This window comes from Amblyomma americanum, chromosome 11, assembly GCF_052857255.1.
Source record: "Amblyomma americanum isolate KBUSLIRL-KWMA chromosome 11, ASM5285725v1, whole genome shotgun sequence".
NCBI classification, from domain to species: Eukaryota; Metazoa; Arthropoda; class Arachnida; order Ixodida; family Ixodidae; genus Amblyomma; species Amblyomma americanum.
This window is the reverse complement of record NC_135507.1, coordinates 20,088,032-20,108,368: the sequence shown is the minus strand read 5'-3', so window position 1 is coordinate 20,108,368 and position 20,337 is coordinate 20,088,032. Positions and strand designations below refer to the sequence as shown.

The 20,337-nt window shown below is 45.7% G+C and overlaps 1 protein-coding gene across 2 annotated transcripts in view; it reads left to right on the top strand.

Moving 5' to 3' along the window:
• LOC144110456 (vitellogenin-6-like) overlaps positions 1–20,337 on the top strand; it is a 52,381-nt gene that overhangs the window by 20,646 nt on the left and 11,398 nt on the right. For both annotated transcript variants that reach the window (XM_077643359.1, XM_077643358.1), the window contains 13 exons: positions 1,224–1,391; positions 3,585–3,724; positions 4,952–5,135; positions 7,367–7,563; positions 8,550–8,718; positions 9,741–9,905; positions 11,506–11,706; positions 13,053–13,270; positions 13,998–14,104; positions 14,741–15,015; positions 15,850–15,982; positions 18,033–18,255; positions 20,010–20,313. In XM_077643359.1, the coding sequence (XP_077499485.1) occupies positions 1,224–1,391; positions 3,585–3,724; positions 4,952–5,135; positions 7,367–7,563; positions 8,550–8,718; positions 9,741–9,905; positions 11,506–11,706; positions 13,053–13,270; positions 13,998–14,104; positions 14,741–15,015; positions 15,850–15,982; positions 18,033–18,255; positions 20,010–20,313 (2,484 nt within the window). The remainder of the gene's footprint in view (positions 1–1,223; positions 1,392–3,584; positions 3,725–4,951; positions 5,136–7,366; positions 7,564–8,549; positions 8,719–9,740; positions 9,906–11,505; positions 11,707–13,052; positions 13,271–13,997; positions 14,105–14,740; positions 15,016–15,849; positions 15,983–18,032; positions 18,256–20,009; positions 20,314–20,337) is intronic.

Below are 20,337 nucleotides of genomic sequence, written 5' to 3'. Positions count from 1 at the left end.
CCAGCGGTGGCAGGTGGTTTGTCATGTGCGGCGCTAAAACTTCGCATTGCCGGTTATAGTAATTGTCTCTCAATTTTTTAAAATATAAAATATCCTGATCCCTGCGTTGCGTTTGTCCATATAGCCCAGCACATGCTTCATGAGTCTCAACAGGAATAATCGCAAATTTTCCTAATGCACATGTGTAAGAGGTACACCCTGCTTGCAGTGTCGTGTAGCAAGGAGGCTACATGAAAATACAATAAACTGTGAGAAATAATTAAGTACTGGGATTGCACGGAAAGGGAAGCGAATTCAGTGCTCAGTGAATTCAGTGAAATCAGTGTGAATTTATTGTTGAGCCAAGTATTCGCAACTCACACAAGCTGGTGTGGAGACAGTTTATGCATTAATACCGCGCCTATCTTGCTTACAAACAGTGTCGGTGGGCTTGATATCTGACGACAGTGTAAAGTGGCTTATAAACTGCGAGTTACTTGTGCTCCAATTAAGCCACTGAGCATTTCTTTAACTCTACTCCCTGTGTATGATCATGAGAAATCTTGCACTGAAAATTTTACCCGGCATGGAAGCATCTCTAATGGGTCGAAATCACGACAATGAGTCAGCTACATGTGGATGTTCATCTCTAGAGATGTGTCTCACAAAATATAAAAGAGCTCTAAATGTAAACTTTAATACAGTGTCACAACGTTGTCAGCGCTTCGAATGGATCGGATGAGCCACACCTAGCATCTTATAATAAGCCTGGCTGGTTTACCTGGTTGGGTAACTGCGATGTTGTGGTGATAGGCTGTGGTTCGGCCTCTGCAGGAGTCTACACATTTATCTACAGCGCTCGAACAGCGCACCAGGGAGCACAATTTCATCACTAACGGATGGCCTAGAGCTCAAAAGCCTACCTTATCATGCAACCGCATTCCCACGGGTCTTGTTTAATTCCTCGTGTCTTTAAAATCGATATCAGATAAGCCAGGAAGCAGCGACTCTCATAAATGCACGACAGTGCGCGCTGTTTTAGCGTTCTAGACAGTTGTGTGGATCGCTGTGCGAATTATTAACTTACAGATATTGTTAGGTAGGTACGTTACTGTCTTCTGGTGGCGTAGTCTGGGCCCAGGCAGACGTTAATGCTTTGTTTTGATGTAGCTAATTTCCTTTCTTGATTCAAAACTTTACTTGTACGCGGAAAACACCTCATCCATAGGTCTTTACTGATGCAGGACAGTCTTCACGGCCAGTGTGACACCGTGTATATTGTGCACGAGGAGGAGCACAACCACATTTCGGTGACCAAGGTAAAGAACCACGAAAAGTGCGAACACGACCACTATTCCTTCTTCGGTCAGAAGAGGGGTGACGTCTGCGTCAAGTGCGAAGGTCAAGTGTCGGTAAGTGGTATTCTCTTTGCCAAAGAATATGGCCATATAATTGAAGCAACTTTCATTTTATGTAGGCTGAATATTTTATTTTTCAAAGCACTTATATATTTCTAGAAGTCTGTTATTGTGCAAACAAGGGTAGGGAATTGAGGAGAGCGTTATGACATACATATGAATTAAGCCAACGCTCACCAAAACCGAGGAAAGAATAAGGAAATGTTTTCTATTTTTATCCGTGGTTTTGATGAACGGCAAATTATTAGTTTAATTATTTTATACCTGACAAATAATTTATTACAAACTTTAAGAACAAAAGAACCACATGCCACCGGCGGAATCCGAACCCACGACCTCCAAATTTCTCTACGGTACTCTACCATCTTCAGGATCGCGATGCGTAGCCCTTAGAAAAACTACTTTACTCATTCTATATACTGTCCATAGATTTTCTCTGCAAAGTCTATAGAATTTCTATATCCAAATCTTGTAGTCTAGTCTACAGACAGTGCAAATACTGTCTTTAGACAATGTATACATTTATGGCGATACACTTTTAGTTAACTCTTGTCTATAGACTGAAAATAGAGATAAAAGGGTACAGCGCAAAAATACGAGACTAAAGGAGCGGACAGACACAGGCGCGCCTGTGCCTGATACTCAGTGTTGAGCCAGGCAGTCCATGCAGCATTCAAGATCGAGGAGCAACAAAGAAATACTCGCGTTCGAATAACTCCAAACTTCTGCTGTTGCAGCATGAGCTTTGCAAAAGAAAAGCGCAAAAACTCTGTCGGCCGTTCTGTTAGTCTCCTGGTTAAAGTTATGATTATTACGTGGAAAGAAAAATATAACTCTCCCTCTTGATGGACCCCTCAAATCGCTGCTTTGATCTATAAAGCATTAACTGCATTCGACACCATTTTGAAATATCATCGTTCACAGAAATTTGGCAGTATACAAAACTCTTCTATGAGATCATAGCCCCTCATAAGCATCCAATTCGTCTTCCTTTTTCTTGCCAGAGCTAATATTGAAATTTCTATAACTGCTTTATTTCATCCTGCCGCTGAGTCGGTCGAATTGCACCAGTGTACTCCGTGCAGCATTTTTCTGCTGCAGCGCTAAAAGCCTCACGGAAAAGAAAATGAGTCGTCGGAAGCTAAATTCGCTGAGTGGCTGCAGGGCAGTGATGTCACTGCATTGGAGCATTCCATATGGCTGATTGGCTGGAGGAAGGTGACGTCACCAGACTGGACCATTTTCATTGGCTGCAGGGAAAAGATGTCACCAGACCGGAAGTGAAGTCACTTCCGGTAGAGGCGTCAACAACTTTCAACGCTATCGCATCGCCAACACCTCATGGTTTCAGTGCCCCGCCAATTTTTTGTTTTAATGCGACAGCGTAGAAGGCCCGTTCTCCAGAAAAACCGGTGTCGGCGTTATCGTTGTTCACCCGCCGCGGTGGCTCAGTGGTTAGGGCGCTCGACTACTGATCCGCAGTTCCCGGGTTCGAACCCGACCGCGGCGGCTGCGTTTTTATGGAGGAAAGACGCTAAGGCGCCCGTGTGCTGTGCGATGTCAGTGCACGTTAAAGATCCCCAGGTGGTCGAAATTATTCCGGAGCCCTCCACTACGGTACCTAATTCTTCCTTTCTTCTTTCACTCCCTCTCTTATCCCTTCCCTTACGGCGCGGTTCAGGTGTCCAACGATATATGAGACAGATACTGCGCCATTTCCTTTCCCAAAAAACCAATTATTATTATTATTATCGTTGTTGGCGTTGTGAGCGAAAAATCACGAGCATGGCTCTGGCAGGTGGTGTAAAGAGATCAACCTAGGAGGCAGGTGGGCACCTAGGTCACGTGATCTTGAGGGGTCATCACAGCCTGCCCACCGGATGGTGGGTAAAGTGCCTAGCGGGGCAGGTGCCAGTTAAATTAATGATTGGTCGCTCGGGAAGAGCAACCTGGGTCACACAAGGCCCACCACTGGGAGCACCTGCCATCGCAGTGGCGCATCGGTTAACCGCTGCACCACTGCGCCACGCGGGGTACGAGGACTCCCAGGGATATATAAACTTCAAGTACAAAATGACATTCTATTAATGGGTAAATTAAAAAATTATGCTGTCGCGTCATACTCTTAAGGCGGGGTTGAAGTGTCCCCTTCAATCTTCTCTTCATATGCATTTATCTCTTTTTCAGCATCCCCGCTCCGCCACCTCCGAGGTGTACTATGAACTCGAGGGAACAGCGCAGCACTACGTCATCCACCATGCCTGGGCAGAGGCATCCCACCTCTTCAAGCCGCACGGCGATGGGAAGGTGATCCACATCGCGCTCAAGTAAGTACTTCATGAAGAAAAAAACGAACTCCCACGTCTCTCAAAGACCCGAGCATATAAAAGCCACGGAGATTCAGTTTACACCAAGTGTGCCGTTATTTCTGCTTCGTCGAATTTGAAAGACACTGTTCTTAATCAACTGGAATTCAAAAACACCCATGTGCTGTGTGATGTCATTGCATGTTGAACAACCGCAGTCATTGCATGTTGAACAACCACAGGAGTTTTAAATTATTTCGGATCCCTCGACTGCGGCGTCCTGCATAACACCATGAATCGATTCGGGACGATAAACCCCAGGCATTCGTTAAGCACAAATATCTTGAAGCCGCCAGTTCCAACTACCAGTGTCAATACTTCAACATGCTTGTACACCCGTCGCGTCAAGTCCAGCGGAGTTATGTGGTGAAGGCCGGCTTCCCTTCAGAGCCACTCATCGTGCCTTCCTTTCTGCGTCTTTATTTCGAGATATGTGCTGCCGTTCCTATTTCATGCAACTTAAACAATACAGAATGCAACGCACAAAAAAATAACGACACATTTGTTATCCATATAACGCCCCGTAAAAATATTTCCACACTTTTATCACCAATGCAGCTGAAGGCGAGAGTTGTAACGCACCCTCACCGACCGTGCCCAGCCCCTAAGCCTCTTTGTATCACGTGAATGGAAACAGAGCTCTCAAAAGAGCACCCCTTGCGATCCTATAAAAGAAAGGAATAATGCTAGAGCAGGAGCGCTCTGTGGTGACATTTTACGACACCAACGACGCTTATACCCGAGAAGGCGGAGCACGCACTTCCCTACTGAAACTTTCTATAAGAGTCGCTCGTATGGAACTATGGGGAATGCAGATTCTATATGATATGGAAAATTATATAGACATCATACGTTTTTTGTAAGGAGTCCATAACCTCTCTTTAAAATTTCTATAAAACTTTTATATAATGTGCAGACGTCGTATGGTGTCCGTTAGTTCCTATACGCGATTTCCATAAAGTCTATACCGACTGCATACACTCAATACTGAATCGTATATTTCATATGGAAATATTTGGAATTAGTGGAGTCGCCTTATGGAAACTTTCAGTATTGTTGATGCTACAAAAACGGTGCATCTTTTAGGAAAGTGGTCTTAACTACTTACGCTGTTTCCAGGGCACATGCCTGATTCGTTTTTGCCACGCGTAAAACTGTATTTGTACGCGTTCTTTCGAATTCGTGCAGCCGAACCCTGGACCTGGAGGAGGAGCACGACGCCACCGTGGAGACACCCCTCCCCGAGGACGTCGAGAAGGACCACTCCCTGGCGCAGACGTACTCTGTGTCTGACCACATGAAGGACGTAGAGGAACTGAAGCACCCCAATCCCATCTTCACCGAATACGGTGTCCACACCAACAAGGAGAAAGTGAGGCCAGCTTTCACTTCATTTCCGCTCGCTCCGTTTATGCTGCTTCATTCTCTCACGCCCGTGCCTTGCTGGGCCACTCCTTTATTGATCTGCCATACTTCGCCGGATCTAACTGAATTGAAGCCGACGGAACGAGCATGTCTTCATCAAGAAAAATCATGAACACAAGTCATATTATCGGTACTATGGTCACAAGTTCAGAGCTATTGCTGAAGAGAAAGAAAAAATTGCAATGCAGCACGAAGAGTCCAAGAGCCCCAGCATCACAGTCATCAAGGTCAGCTGGCCAGTCAGCTGGCCTGAGGTTAACCAGGCAAGCAACGTCGAAGAAGGGTAGTGACAAAGGAGGTGGGATCGAATGGTGACAGATTGGGCGGAAATATGCCCCAAATTACCATAAGGCGTAGAAGAGACCGGGCGGTATAGCAAAAAGGATTGAGTAATGGAGAGTAGTAAGTTCATGTGGATGTGGCGACAGACGCGGAGTCTGGGGTAGTGATTTATAAGGAACACGGTGGGCTAATCGAGGATTTCATTTTTTTTTCTGAAGAATAGAAGTGTCCTACTCTGGCGTACGAGGTCAGGGACACACTCGAGGCGCCTGGGATTGAAGTTAGTAGGCGAGGCAATTCATCACCTCATTATCTGCGATGACAGCATAATCAGGAATCCGCCTTAGTACGACCGCGTAGGTAAGACGGTTGGTGAGCTCCTCTTCTACACCGCCTTTTAGTTGCGATGGAAACTACCCACATGAATAATGCGTATGTCCAGCATCAAATCGATGTATACCGTAGAGCCGGTAGGTTTAGAGAGCGTTTAGTGGCCGAAGTTCTGTAAACTCTTGATTATGAGGACGAGCTCGAGATCAGTGGTACGAGGCGAATCAATGTCAGGACCTGGAATGCACATCCCGACCAAGTTCACAATAAGAATCAATATATCTGCAGATCGCCCGTCATCAAGCTTGCATTCTTTTAGTGTTACATCTTTTGCTATGATGGAAAGCGTTCCCCATTGGTTTTCTATGGCAGTATTCATTGCTCGATGCCAGTGATGGAAAAACTTTTAAAAAAATTTTGCTGCGCATCAGAATAATAGACCATCACTTTCAGTATTTTCATAACAGTCCCTTGAAACATTCCCACATTTAAAAATTTTGTCCCAGAAGGTTGAACATGCTAACGCGAGCTGCACGTCTGCTTGGGCTGGTATATACCACTACATGTTTTGAAACGAAGGAGATTCAGAGGTGATTTGGGGAGGCCCTTTCTATTACGGGCCTCTCTTTAAATAACCGGGTGGTACTGCAAAGGGGGATTACCTGCTAGTCTTGATACTACTGTAAAAAGTCTCCCAGATATAAAAAACTATAAAAGATGCGTAAAAAGCACGAAAAGTAAAAATGATGTAAAAGAGCCTTATGAAGTAAAGAGGCTGCGTGGACGTTTCTACGGAAACATTGTTATCGGTCTCGTACACATGAGTCATTGTATCAGTATTTATTGCCTTTTGGCCTCGTACAATGTATGAATCGCTACCTGGCCTTGGTATATTTGATGCTGCTTCAAGTAAGATAAGGAAATAAAAGTTTTACTGGTGGCTAATTCAGTGTCTAGCTGCCTGACATCAGAGTCGAGAAGCCCGGCTTGGCTACTGACAATGCGGCGGACGCTTCAATGAGGTGGTTTCAAACTCCATCTCTTTCACTTGGTTGGTCGTTTACAAATACCATAATGTGAGAATGAAGTGATTGAAGCAAAATTTCTTCGCTAGAATAAAGGCCTCTCTATACTTGACCTGCGCCAGTCCCAGGTACCTGGTAATAGAGCATAAGTTATCGTCTTACCTTCTAAGTTCTGTCCTCGTTTAGTTCTTTCTTTTTAGTTTAATACAATATAGTCGCGCTGCATTGCGCCTTTTCTTCCCTTGTATGGCTGAGCGCTGTTGTTCGGTCCAACCGTCTTAGAAGCGAAAAACCGCAAATTATTAAAAACAATTTATTTCTACTTTAATGTTAACCAGAATAGGAGGAAGCCCTTCAGTCCAATTAAACAGACAATTAGCTTCAGAAAAGTGAGCAACTCCAATCAATATCGTTTCTCAACCACTAAACATCGCACAGACTTCAATTTCATACCGCGTAGTTTCAAAGTGGACACAAAAAGACACGAGCAGTGGCCAGACGCAGCAATGCACCAAACCGTATGCCACATTGTTGTGCGCAGTTCGCGGAAGCCCTGAAGAAGCTGGCGCAGCTGGAATTCACCGACGATGAAATCGCTGACATCGAGCACAAGCCGAGTGGAGCACAGCTCTTCCTCACCTTGGTCAGCTCATTCTCAAGCTTCAGCTACGACGATATTAACGACTTGTACCAGCACCACGTGCTCACGGCTCCCGAGGAGATCAAGGGAAGCATGGGGTAAGACTGCGCCACGAGACAATGCGGACTAACTCCGCAGTTGGTAGCGTCCAAAGTGCAGCGAGGACGCAATCATATCAGTCGGCAGAAATGCGACACCAATGGGGAAAGTTCAGAAAAGAAAGTTGGGAGAAGGTGCTTGCAGAACTTTTTGAGCTCTCAGGTTGGGCTGGTTTTTATAACGTATGCGTGTTAAGAACAGCCAAACCAGAACAGCGTTTACGTTCTTACTGGACATCTTGCCTTCAGGTCGCGCTGTTTTCAATAATGCAGGAATGAATGATCATAGATTTGTCGAGCGTTCTATGAAGACATTTAGAAAACCTTGTGAATTGCGGTGCCTCGTTGTAGCAGTGCTTCTGGATTCAGTACAACCGCGGGACCGAATGTTATGAAGTGGTAAAAACGGGCGTATCCTGAATGCTGCCAACGTCCGCATTAAGTCATAGTCCTTGCATACGTCTGATGTGTATTCTCATGCAAAGAGTACAGTAAGATTATGCCATCAGCTCGGCATTCCAAAAATAATATACCTTGCGTATAGCGTCTAGAGAGAGGGCAGCGACTATGTAAATTAGGACAATTGAATTTGAAAGGAATACCTCACTCAGCAAGCCAACGTTTCGGCAAGAGGACTTATCTTCGTCTCATACGAATAGACGAAGACCAGTCATAACTTTGCATACACCTATGACTATTGTCATAACTGTGGCTAGCGGACTTGATCTTCTTTCCCGACCTTTATACTTGTTGTGCTTTAAAGCATAGGACAGAGTGTTAGTAGGGAGGCAATCGACTATATAAACGCGCATTATGAGAGAACTAGCCAAACTCGGAAAGTACTAGTTAAACGTTTCATATTTTCCATTGGTCCATAGCGCTATTCGTGAGCGATAAAGAACAGGACGTATCTCGTGTTAGTATAAGTAGCGAAAGTACAAAGTTGTAGGCTAGTTTCATTACCTACTTCATCATGTACGTTTCAGACATCTGTTCCTGGACCTCCTCGCTGCTACTGGAATGAACCCGCACATTCTGTTCGGCCTCAACCTCATCAAGAACAATGATGTCAGCGAATCGGACGCTGATCGCTTCTACACAAAAATCCAACTCCACCTGAAGGAAGTCAGCGATGCCGTTATCCATGCAATCAGCGTAAGTATTATTGATATCTCTGGACAAAATGACACGTGGTCCCAAAGCCTCCGCCCCTTCCACCACCTTTAAATTCCAAAGCAGTCGCCACTGTGATCAGCAGAGAGTTTTACGGTGATCAATGCAGATTGTGTAGTGTAAGACGTAATTGCTCTTTGTTTTTTGTTCTCACTTCCATGACTAATATTGCAGCATATTAGGTACATAAGAATAGCGAAAAAGTGGCAGGGTTTTAACGTAGCTAAACCGAGTAGACGAGCGAAAGCCTGGTTAGCTCATGACTTTTCTTTGCTGGGTCGTCGGCATGACTGGCGACGATACTATGCTCAGGTTAAGCTCTGATCGAGGTTAAGCTGATCTGATCTGTTCGTGGCGCAAATGGAAGTTGATGAAGAGGAGGATGTGCAATGCACAGCGCGACAGTACGTTCAACATGAGGCGTGATCGGCTGCGGCGATAGCATAGTGCCCTCGCGGGGTGGCCAGTGCGGCTGATCTGTTCGCGCAGCCATGGGTTCAAAAACCCAGTCCCGGCAATATTTATTTTCTTTCTGCTTGGGATGTTGTCATGCTAGGCATCGCCAGGGTAACCTTCATGGTCAAGCTCTCACACAAACTCGGTGAGCCGGTTAGACCTCGGGAAATAGTACTCTCGCACAAAAACTTACCCAACAGGACAGGGTAATCGTGAGCCCCCAGATTTAAAAAAGAAACGACAAAATCTTTGCCCAAAAAACTAAAAATATTTTTTTTCGTTTTGTAGTAACGATGAATTTTTGTGTAGTACTGTAGTATTTTACGACTGCATTGCATTTTTTTCAGTATTTTTCTGCCGTTTTTGCTGTGATTTCTCTGGGGACAGCACAGTGCAAGAGGCCATTCTGTTGTTACTACAAACGTTTCTGGTGTTAATAAAATTTGGTGACCAAACATACTACAAAAAATGTTTTGAGGCGACAGAAAATTGTATTTGTTTTTTCGACTGGGAAATCTTATGAACCACACATGCGTTCCGTCCGCCAGGACTCGTGCAAGTCGGAAGCCGTGAAACCCCACCACGAAGTATGGTCTACCTGCAAGCTGGCAGCCAGCGCCATTGCAGGCGGCAAAGCTTGCAAAGGCGCCAAGAACGACCACGAGGAAGACCATGGCAGCTGCAGGCCTGAGATCGTCTCGCACTTGTTCAACGTGAGTGCCTCTCTGAACGCATTCACTGCGCGGAAGCACTAAGATCGCGTATTGTGCCTGCCCTTCAGAAAGGGTGTTCCGCCGTAATTCGAATTAGCGAAGCTGGATTATGTGGCCACTGCTTGGCTTGGCTTGGCTAATTAGCCTAACTACAAGCAAGGTCATGAACGTTTACTCATTCTTACTCTCAGTGGGTTGTTCTGTCAAGATTGAGAAGCGAGAAATAGCATACAATAAGAGCCCTACACAACAGAAGGGCCCCCATGTCATAGAACTAAACGAGAATCTCCAAAGTAATGCTAGCGACAGAAGTATCAACAACATGCCCGTTGTCGCAGCTTGCAATTGCTTGCTCTTTCCTTGCAGCAAAGTTTCATGACAAAGAAAATGTTTGGAGTCAGAGAATTGCAGCAGCGAAGCAATCCAGAACCGGACAATTGCAGCATTTAGACAGTTGGAGCAAAATAAAATGCTTCCAGGACCAACGCTACTTGCCTAGAAACCACACATTCGAGCACTTCAAATTTTTTCATGCGACCATCGCTGATGCTGCGAAATTCAGCGTTAGGTTCTGGCTGTGCCCCGCGTACTTTGATGTTACTGAATAATAAGGCAGTCAAGCATACAGGTACCAATGAAATTCGCTTCTTCGTGGATCTGTCGCTCACTCAGCACCCGAGACCAAACGGGTTGCATTTAAATCGACGCTCAAGCGACAAGCGACCAACTTGCACCATTCTGGGTCATCTGTTTCTTTGTTTTCGGAGGATTCTGATACTGCGCCGTTGCGTCACCTCGGCAACTTGTGCTTGCAGTAGCAAGCGACTGTGTGACAGCGAACTCATCACAATAATTATCAGCCTGACTATGCCCACTGTAGGCCAAAGGCCTCATCCATGTCAACGTATCCCCGCAAACTTATTTATCTGATCAGCCCATTTAACTGCCGCCCCCTGTTACGCTTGCCTTCTCTTAAATATACTCCGTTACCCTTAAGAACCAGCGGTTTTCTTGCCTTCGCTTTATATGCCCTGCCTAAGCCTATTTTCTAATTTCATTTCGACTAGGTTGTCATTAACCCGCGTTTGTTCCCTAAATCAGTCTGGCCGCTTCCAGTCTCATAACGATACACCTATCATTTTTCTTTCCCTATCTCGCTGCGTTGTCCTTAACTTAAGCTGAACCCTTTTCGTTAGCCTCCACGTTTCTGCCCCCTAGGTGAGTACTGGTAAGATAGAGCTGTTCTATACTTTCCTCTTAAGGTATACCGGTAAACTCCCATTCTTGATCTGAGAGAACCTGCCATATGCGCTCTACCCCATTCTTCTAAGTATTTCCCTCTCTTGATCCGGATCAGCGGTCACTAACTGCACTAAGTGGACGTATTCCCTTACCACTTCCAGTACCTCGATGCCAACTCAACTCAAGAGCCGTGTAACTCAAGATCCCCGTAACGCTCTATGCACGAGTCAAGAAGTGCCTCAGGCGATCAATCTTCTCTGCCACGCTGGCGAGAAACTTTGCCACTAGGAGCTATCGCGGTTAAAGCTTTGGTTAGAAGTGTCGAACGACCTCCGTTTTCGTTGTCTTTACTCTGCAGTACTCCGTGACCCCAAGCGATACAGAGCATGACAAGGAGTACGAGATCACGACTTACCTCCGTGCGGCCGGCAACCTGGCCACTCGCAAGTCCATCCACTACCTGGAACGATTCATCTGCCCCAAGTCTCACGCCAACGAGCACCACAGGATGTCCGCCCTGTGGGCTCTCAAACAGGCCTCCAAATTCCACCCCGAACTGGTTAGTATGCAGCAAGCGCTACAGGGACTCTAATGTGAATTTCATCTATTGCTACACGTTGGGGAGTAACATCCACAGGTCCTTCACGTTTCATCCGAGCTCGAAAATATTTACTCGTGAAACACAAAATACGCAAGACATACGATGAAGCTTTTCACCCAAGCCGGCTGGTATATGACGTTCAGACATTTGCTAATAATGGTGCGAAGCGAAAACGCGAATGACGTCACTGGCTTCGGCGAAAGCACAGAACGTGCAAATATGTCATTTTAAAGCGTTCCCCTGCAGAAAACAATGGGGCCAAACATGCTCGAAAAGCACTGAACGTGCTTTACGTTTACTAAAAAAACGTCATTATAGCCCCTCCAAAGAGGACGTTCTGTCGCCATTATATGACACGGGTGAAAAGACAGATACGGCATGTCATAGTCTGAAGGGACTGTGTTAAAAGGAGATTAGCAAAGGGAAACTCGCAGAAGTTTCAGCTATCTACATCGTCGGGTTAACAGAACGTAGTCTGGGCCCATACTGATAGCAGTTTATATAGATGCAACAGAGAACATTTATTTATCCCCCCTAGAGGTGCTATATCACAAGTCATGCAACATTGGTTCGCAACAGAACATCTTTTCGTTCAAGTGACTTTTTCTTTGTGCATTGCCTCGTCAAACCCTGCTGGTAGTGCACAGGCACCGTGAACACCACCTAGCAAGGTAGTTCTAGCATCGCCCAGTAGAATATTGCTCTTGCCAGTATGCAAGCAAAAGAAAATGCAAGACTTATTTCTTGTTCTTCTGTCCTTGTTTATTCATATCTCTTATGTATATTGTATTGTGTACTGTTCTCTTAACATTCGAGGCGTTTTGATTGGCTCATTAATGTTACTTTTCCTGACGTATGTACTTTGTTTTATATGTCGTGTACTGTTTGTGTTTGTGCTATGTCATCTTGAACTGTGCATCATCGATCCAAGTGGTTGCTATGAATTAGTGAAAAAGAGTGGCCGGAACCGCTACGTACACAGCGCCAACCTCTCCTTTAGTGTTCATGTAAGTAAAAAAATGAATGAAAAATGCAAGACTGCAGCGTAGATTACAGGGCTCCAAAACACCATTTGTCACATATGGGCGCATCGCAGCCCACTATACCAACGTCGCACGTTGTATTTTCTTGAGAGTTCCAAGAAGCTGAGGACTGAGAAACGCCCTTCCTGTACTGAGCAGATTATGTTTTTTTAAGCTTTATTAGGCGTTATACTCTTCAGAGAACCGTGAGTTTTGGAATGGGTAGGTAATTAGAAAGAGGATTCAGTTGCAAGCTCTTCTCCACGACGTTCACTCCCACAGGCCCGCTCCATCGCCCTGCCCGTGTTCCACAACGAGAGCGAGCCGAGCGAGATTCGTATTCCCGCTTTCCTCGTGATCTTGTTTAGCAACCCGGATCTGTACCTGCTGCGCCACATCGCTCTCGAGATTATCACCGAACCCAGCGACCAGGTGGTGGCGTTTGTCACCAGCGCATTCCGATCTGTGGCCAAGTCCAAGTACCCCTGCCACCGCGAGCTGTGAGTACTTTTGACCTGTGTTACTGGTCGATCCCATCCCCTGCACCCTGGAAATTTTTTTTATGTGGGCTTCGTATTTTTTATATGCCTTTTGAATGCTGTATTGGATTATTTAGATCTCGACTGGTGTCAATGATGATGATGGCTGATCCGTGACTTTGAGGGATGATGCCGATACTCGTGCCTTCCGATATGAGGAATCGAATTATGCTGTGTTCTACTTGTACGTACTTCAGGTCAAACAGAAACACGGAACTCACTTTAAAGTAATGAATTTCACATGATTTCTCTGCACAACCAATTCAAAAGTACGATCGGTTAATTTTTTCTCACGTATTCACGACCGCCAGTTAACTGCTTCGAAAATATTACGAATCGAACAGACAATGACTTTCCTCACATTTGGTTCGAAGCGAAATGCGACTACTAGCGCAATAAAGTCTACTCCAACCCACCACATCATGAAATGTAGTATGCATTCCATGTTAATTTTCTACACTTTAACTAAGGAAAAACTTATCGTTTGTAGAAGATTTCAAGAGAGACCACCTTTAATCCTGAATGTTCTAGGCTCTCACTAGCTTCTCATAAATGGCAATAAGAATGTACTCGTGATGAACGGCGCATCCAAAAACGCTTGCTGTCTCTTTGCGCTTGAAGGGCAGTGTGAATGTCTGAGCAACAAGCGAAGAAGCACAAAACATCTACCGTTGGCTGCTGCTTTCAGGGCCCATCACATGCGCTACGTGCTTCCAGTGTGGGACCACGTTACAAGGCTCAAAAAGCCAGTAGACAAGAGCTCGTCTCACCTGGAGATCTGTTCTTCATACTACCGTAAGCTATTTTATGCATTATATAGTTCAACCGGTTCCCGTTCACGAAAAGCTACCGGTTTCTGTTTCTTACTAAAATCGCTTGTAACCTACAAATTCTCCTTCTTCCAGCTTATTATAAAACAAAATAGCACAGCTATTTAATCATTCCATCACTGGTACGCTTCAGCAATCGAACCATTCTGAAATATATACCCCTTAAAACTATGTTTGTGTAAGCATTGTGCAACATTAAATTACAAACAACTTGTCTTCACGTCCAAAGTTCTGACTGCACCTCGGAACGTCTTTTAAAGAGAGCTTCGATTTCCCATTGCAATTCATTTGAAAGTACGCAACTTCATACTTGTTTCCTCTGGCTAACATCAAGAACGTAGATGGGTATCATAATAATAATAATAATTGGTTTTTTGGGGAAAGGAAATGGCGCAGTATCTGTCTCATATATCTTTGGACACCTGAACCGCGCCGTAAGGGAAAGGATAAAGGAGGGAGTGAAAAGTCTTACTGAAATATCAAAGCGAAGTAGCATAACACGTACCTGCAATCATAACTAATGGTCGTTAGCCAGCGTTACTTTTTTTTAGGGTTTCTAATGGTTCACGAGTTTCTTTGCTGCGTATGCGTGTGTGTGCAGCCAAGTACGACTTCGGCAGCATGACGTCTTCGGAGTTGATCCGCTCCCGGGACAGCTACATGCCACGAAACATGTACATCATGATGAGGGACTACAGGGCCGGCCGCTCGTACGATACGCTCAAACTATCCTTCGAGAGCTGGGGTTTGGACCAGCTGTTCAACGAACTCGTGGGGCCGCACCCGGAATCTAGCAAGAACATCTGGAACTTCTTTGGCCGCCGACGATTCCCCCGGGAGGCTTCGGCCAAGGAGCTGAAGGAGATCGAGACTGCTGTGAGTACGCTGCAACTTTCAGGGTGCCGTTTAGCCCAAGCACATCTGGCGAGGAAAAAAATTCGGCAGAGATACTTAAGACTGTTACGTGTAGGAATGCGAAAGCACTACTGTACCTGGATACATTGACACACACCACCCACACACACGCGCGCGTATGATACCACTCAGAACGCGGTACGACGAGCGGTTGCATCACAATTTTGATACGGATTGATTTTTGAGAAAAAGAAATGACGCACTAACTGCCTCACATCTCGGTGGACACCTCAACTGCGCCTTAAGAAAAATTGGTAAATAGTCTTAGAAGGAATACAATTGAAGTTTCTGATATCGTCGGTTCGAATCTGTCTCGCAATCTAACCTCTAGCTTGGTTAGCACACGTAAGCTATATGAACGAGGAATCGTACGATACCACCCGGAACTCTACGACAAACGGTTGCGTCACAACTTTTGTATGAATATGGGGAGAACTGGCGCCGCATGGATGTCACCCAGTGGCGAGTATATGTGGGTGAACGACACGTATACGACTGTTTGAAGTGGCGGTGCTCGGCTTGCTGTGTGCCTCCTACGTCCGCTTGATGACGTCATGCTATTTTGCTGCGATTTTCTGCATTATCTGCGAGTACACACACACACACACACACACACACGCCGCCGGCTTTCTCGTAATGGGACTGGTAATGCTTTCGCATTAAAACAATATGCGGCTCTTCTGAGCACGCGAGAGCTGCTGCTTACTCTCGGAACGCTTGAAATTTGCATTCTTGAAAAGAAACTTTTTTAAATATTTTTCTGTCCCGCCTCTCTTTAATCCCTCAAACGAGCAGCTGCCGATCGCCGACCGCGAGTACGACCCGATGTACGCCCGCCTGACGCTCTCCATGTTTGGCAAGACCGTCGACAGTTGGGACATCGGAGACACAATCATGGAGGTCTTGAAAGAACTTAAGGATGAGAAAGGTGAGCCAGGGAGTCCAAGCGGAGGTTTCCCCTTTGCAGGATGATAATTACGATACTTTTATTGTGACTAAAGAAAACACGAGTATTCACGTCTACAAAAACCTTCTATAACTTAAACGGCAGTGCACGGCAAACAACAGAACGATGCACGATACGCGTACACGAAAACATTACTATAAACTTGAAATACAGGCCGTCAACTATGCCCGCAAATTTATCCAGGGTGTTTGAAAAAAAAAAAGCAATTTGAGTGTACCAAAATTGTGAGCATTCAGCTGTAGATGCATATATTCACGCGCGAAAAACCAGGTGCAAGTCGTTTCTGCAGAAAGGAATTATCACTGCCCAAGGAAGTCCCTACATACCGGTTGTTTCATCTAAGATGTTCTGCATTTTTTTAAATAGGCTTTTTGAGTTCGAAGAGCGCTTTTTGCTGCAGAGCATTGTTGGCAGTGTAGCGCATCAGGATACAGGTAAGACATGCTAACTGGTAGGCTGGTTGACTAATCTGAGTATTTAACGTTTCAACAATTACTGTTAATCTCCTCAATTATCGAGAGGCGTGTACCCCACCGTAAGTAATATTCATACCAGTTTTTATAATTTCGAAAACACAGTTACCCTCGGCGCTGTGGCTCAACTAAATTTTGGCTGTTTCGACGAGTTACGAGCACTCAAAGGGTAGCGTTGCCTGCAAGCCTCTTGAAAGCACATGTATTTTGACGCGATGTAACCAAAATTTGTTGGGCCACAGCGCCGAGGGTAACTGCTTTTTCGAAATTCTAAAAACTTGTATTCTTCGTGTGCCACTTCAATTGCCTGTTCTTCCATGATCACCAGGCTAACACGGAGAACGTCCCTTCCTACTTCCGCGGAGATATCTGTGTGGTATGGGAAAAATACACAATGCACGCTTTACAATACATGGGCTGTTTTTATAGTTGTCCAAGAGAGCTACCAGCGGGGACGCTAAGACATTGCCTCTGAGTGCTTACTGAAAAGCCGGTGAATAAAGCGTGTGAAGTTAAGACGCTCATAGCCCTTAAGTTATGTCGTGCCATCTTCCGAACAGTGACAAAACTTGGCCATTCAGCATATGGTAATAGATGACAGCATTATGCAACTCATGGCAGGGTCCAGAGAAACCGTGATTACTTTAGTGTCGGTCGCAGTACCTCCCGCAGAACCTGTCCAGGTCAATCAACACTATTTTCTTAGGTAACAAAAATAAGCAGCCTTTACTCTTCAAAACTTATTGTGCACGTGTGGATGTCTCCTGATTGATGATCGCTTACTATATCAATAAGAGCCAAGTTATCCACTAGAAAGAGAGCTATGTCTAACTTTACCATTATTTGTAATCGATAACTTCTATTCAGAATCATGGTACGGTAGAAGTGGTCCAGCATTTAAAGTGCAGTCGAACCTCATTCTAACGAAATGATGGATATAGCGAAGGAATGACGATTCCTCTTTGAAGCTCGTTCAACACGGGCTGTAATGAAGCTACGGCTATAACAAAGTAGTCGCCAGACCCCTTCGTTATAACGCGGTTCAGTTGTATGTATGCTTCAAGGGCTGGTGCACGAGAGTCGCACAGTATCTGCCACTTATAAAATGAAATATTGTACGACAACAGTGAGGCAGAAATATAGGCACAGTTTTAGTAAACATGAAGGGACAAAAGTTATTGTGGGACATTAGAAAATAATGAAAAAATAGTCTCCCTGCCCGTATAACACCAAGAGACAGGCAAAGGAATTGATGTGGTACCATAGCGAAGAATCCAGCAGTAACAAGCAGATATATTCTGCTGTCACACTCACTCCGCACTTCTTCCAATCTTCGCTAGCGAGTGCCTGGTGTTACTTGTGTTGCACCCATTTAGTATACTAGTAATTTATTCTTTTCCTTTGTACACTGTAGTCCACACAATGGAGGAAGCACAGCCCTCAGAATACGCTGGACTCCTTAGGATTCGTGTAAATATCTTGCTCGAAGCGCTCCTCCTAAACCTCAAACAAATCTCGCTCGTTTTCTCTACTCTCAGATCATCCTGAGAAAGCTGCCAAAAAGCTCCTGGGTGAGGGACATGACAATAAGAAGCACTACTACCTGAGCGATGACATGGCATGGGCGACCGCTACCGACATGGGCGTGCCCGTATTCTTCGATTTCAAGAAGGCGGAGTTCTACTACGCCCAGTTCCACAACTTTGAACTCACCGCTAACGACAAAGCGGAGCTCACCTTGCATCTCAAGCGACACTACGTGTGAGTACCATGCCACTGAGGAACCCTTCGCCAGTGCAGACAGCCTGCTGACTGGTGTGTCTCACTGGTCTTGTGTGAAAAGCTGCTGATGCTCTTGAAACGATGGAAGCGAAACGCAAAAGGCGCTTGTGTGTTGTGCGGTTTCAGTGCACGTTAAAGATTCCCAGGTGGTCGAAATTATTCCGGCGCCCTCTACTACGGCACCTCTTTCTTCTCTTAGTCCCTCTTTTATCCCTGCCCTTACGGCGTGGTTAAGGTGTCCGCTGATTGTGAGACAGATACTGCGCCATTTCCTTTCCCCAACAACCAGTTTTCAATCTTTTCCTGACACAGCGTGTCCCGTCTTTGTGCCTCCGTATTTGTTTGCTTATTAACGAAGCGGTCGCGGAAGCAATCCCTTTTGTAAAATAAGCCATAGTCAGGCAGTGTTCAGCTTTCATGTCGCAGTCGACAACAGGTAAATGCGCCGACGGATGGTGTGAGCGCAAAGAAACAGAAAATTGTGCTTTGTGGCACAAAAAAAAAGGGATGAAAGCAGCTGAGAGAGAGGTACCTTTCCTCATAGACGAACTTATTTGAAACAATTTACCCTGAAAAACGGAACAAACGCTTCTAAATTGCGTTACTGCCACTACGTGCTGGATGCCGCTGAATGTCAGAAATTCCCGCGGGGATTTAGAATCCTTGTTACACCCCGCTGATTTCCTATGGCTATGAGATGTAGTCGGTGAGAGCGCAGGCAGCTTAAATAAGTCTGTTTATGAAGCTCCTAGAAAGAGGTAGTTATTGGTATAAATATTTTCGCGCACCATCTCACTGCATCCTTTAGTTCTTCCTTTATTACAAAACCAGATATTGAAATTGTGGTACGCGCTGTTCGCTACTGAAAGCCGACAAAGGGCACTAGATGGCAATAACTAGGCATGTTGGTGCGCATCCCTGCCGCATCTGTTGCTGCTACGGCAGCAGTGCATGGTGGAAAGAAGAGCAATGCTAAAGTAGAATACAGCCTGAAACCAGAACTTGGCAACAATTGACCATGACATGCAGCAGTCTGCATTACTTTGCCGGCCAGTAACCGCAGTAAAACGAACTTTGAAAACTTTTTCTGTATTAAACATGCCGCAGGCATTAAATTTCTTGCAAATTTGAACTTTTGGTTAGCTTCAACTTGCGGTTCAACTTGTGGTGACCTTATGGTGTTCGTAACAAGAAAAGCTTCAACAAGGGACTTTTTTCTTCCCGCGGAAGGTGTGTGTGGGCTTGTCGTGGATGTGGTAAGGCTTCACTGCTGAGTTACGTTGCATTCAATTCTGAGATTGTCGTATCTTTCGCCTTAAACGACTCACCGCGTGCATTTTCCCGCCCCGGTTGCCGCGGCTTAATACATTAGGCACCCTTAGCATACCGTATACCGTGGTATATCCTTACCGGTAGCGGAGTACCGGAAGACCGCGCGCAGCCAGCGCGCATGCGCAAATCACCTTGACGGCGCCAGATGGCGCCAGGTACCCGGCAGATGAGTGCGCGCCTGCAGCAATGGGACTAATCAGCGCGTGCTCACTGGCGATGGGCGTGCTCCCGGTACTTCGGTAACGGTAACACGGTATGCTAAAGGTGTCTATTAGAAACGCGCGCCTCTCCTGTTTCATTAAAGTTCTTCTCCTCACCCTAGAAACGCACGCGTTACGGTTGCTTGATGTACAGTTAACCACATTGCTCGCCTTCTTTCCTTTCTCTGACTGCCAAATCAGATATGAGACCGAGTCATACCAGACGATCGGCTTCTCGCCTCAGTTCACGAACCACGCCCTGGGAATGGGCTACACCTCCAAGACCGTCATCTCGTGGCCGCTCGACATGCAGGCAACGCTTGCTCCCCTGGAGGGCAAGCTGAAGATCCAACGCCCTCTCCACCTGCCCTGGAACCTTGCCGTCCACACGTTCCGACCGTTCACATTTTCCCTGCCCTACGACATGAACACCGACCCAACCCAGGCATTCGCCGCGTTTGCCAACGGGATGAAGCCTCTCCACAGGCCCGAGGAACTGACGCCGGTAAGCGAGAGAGAAAACAGAGTT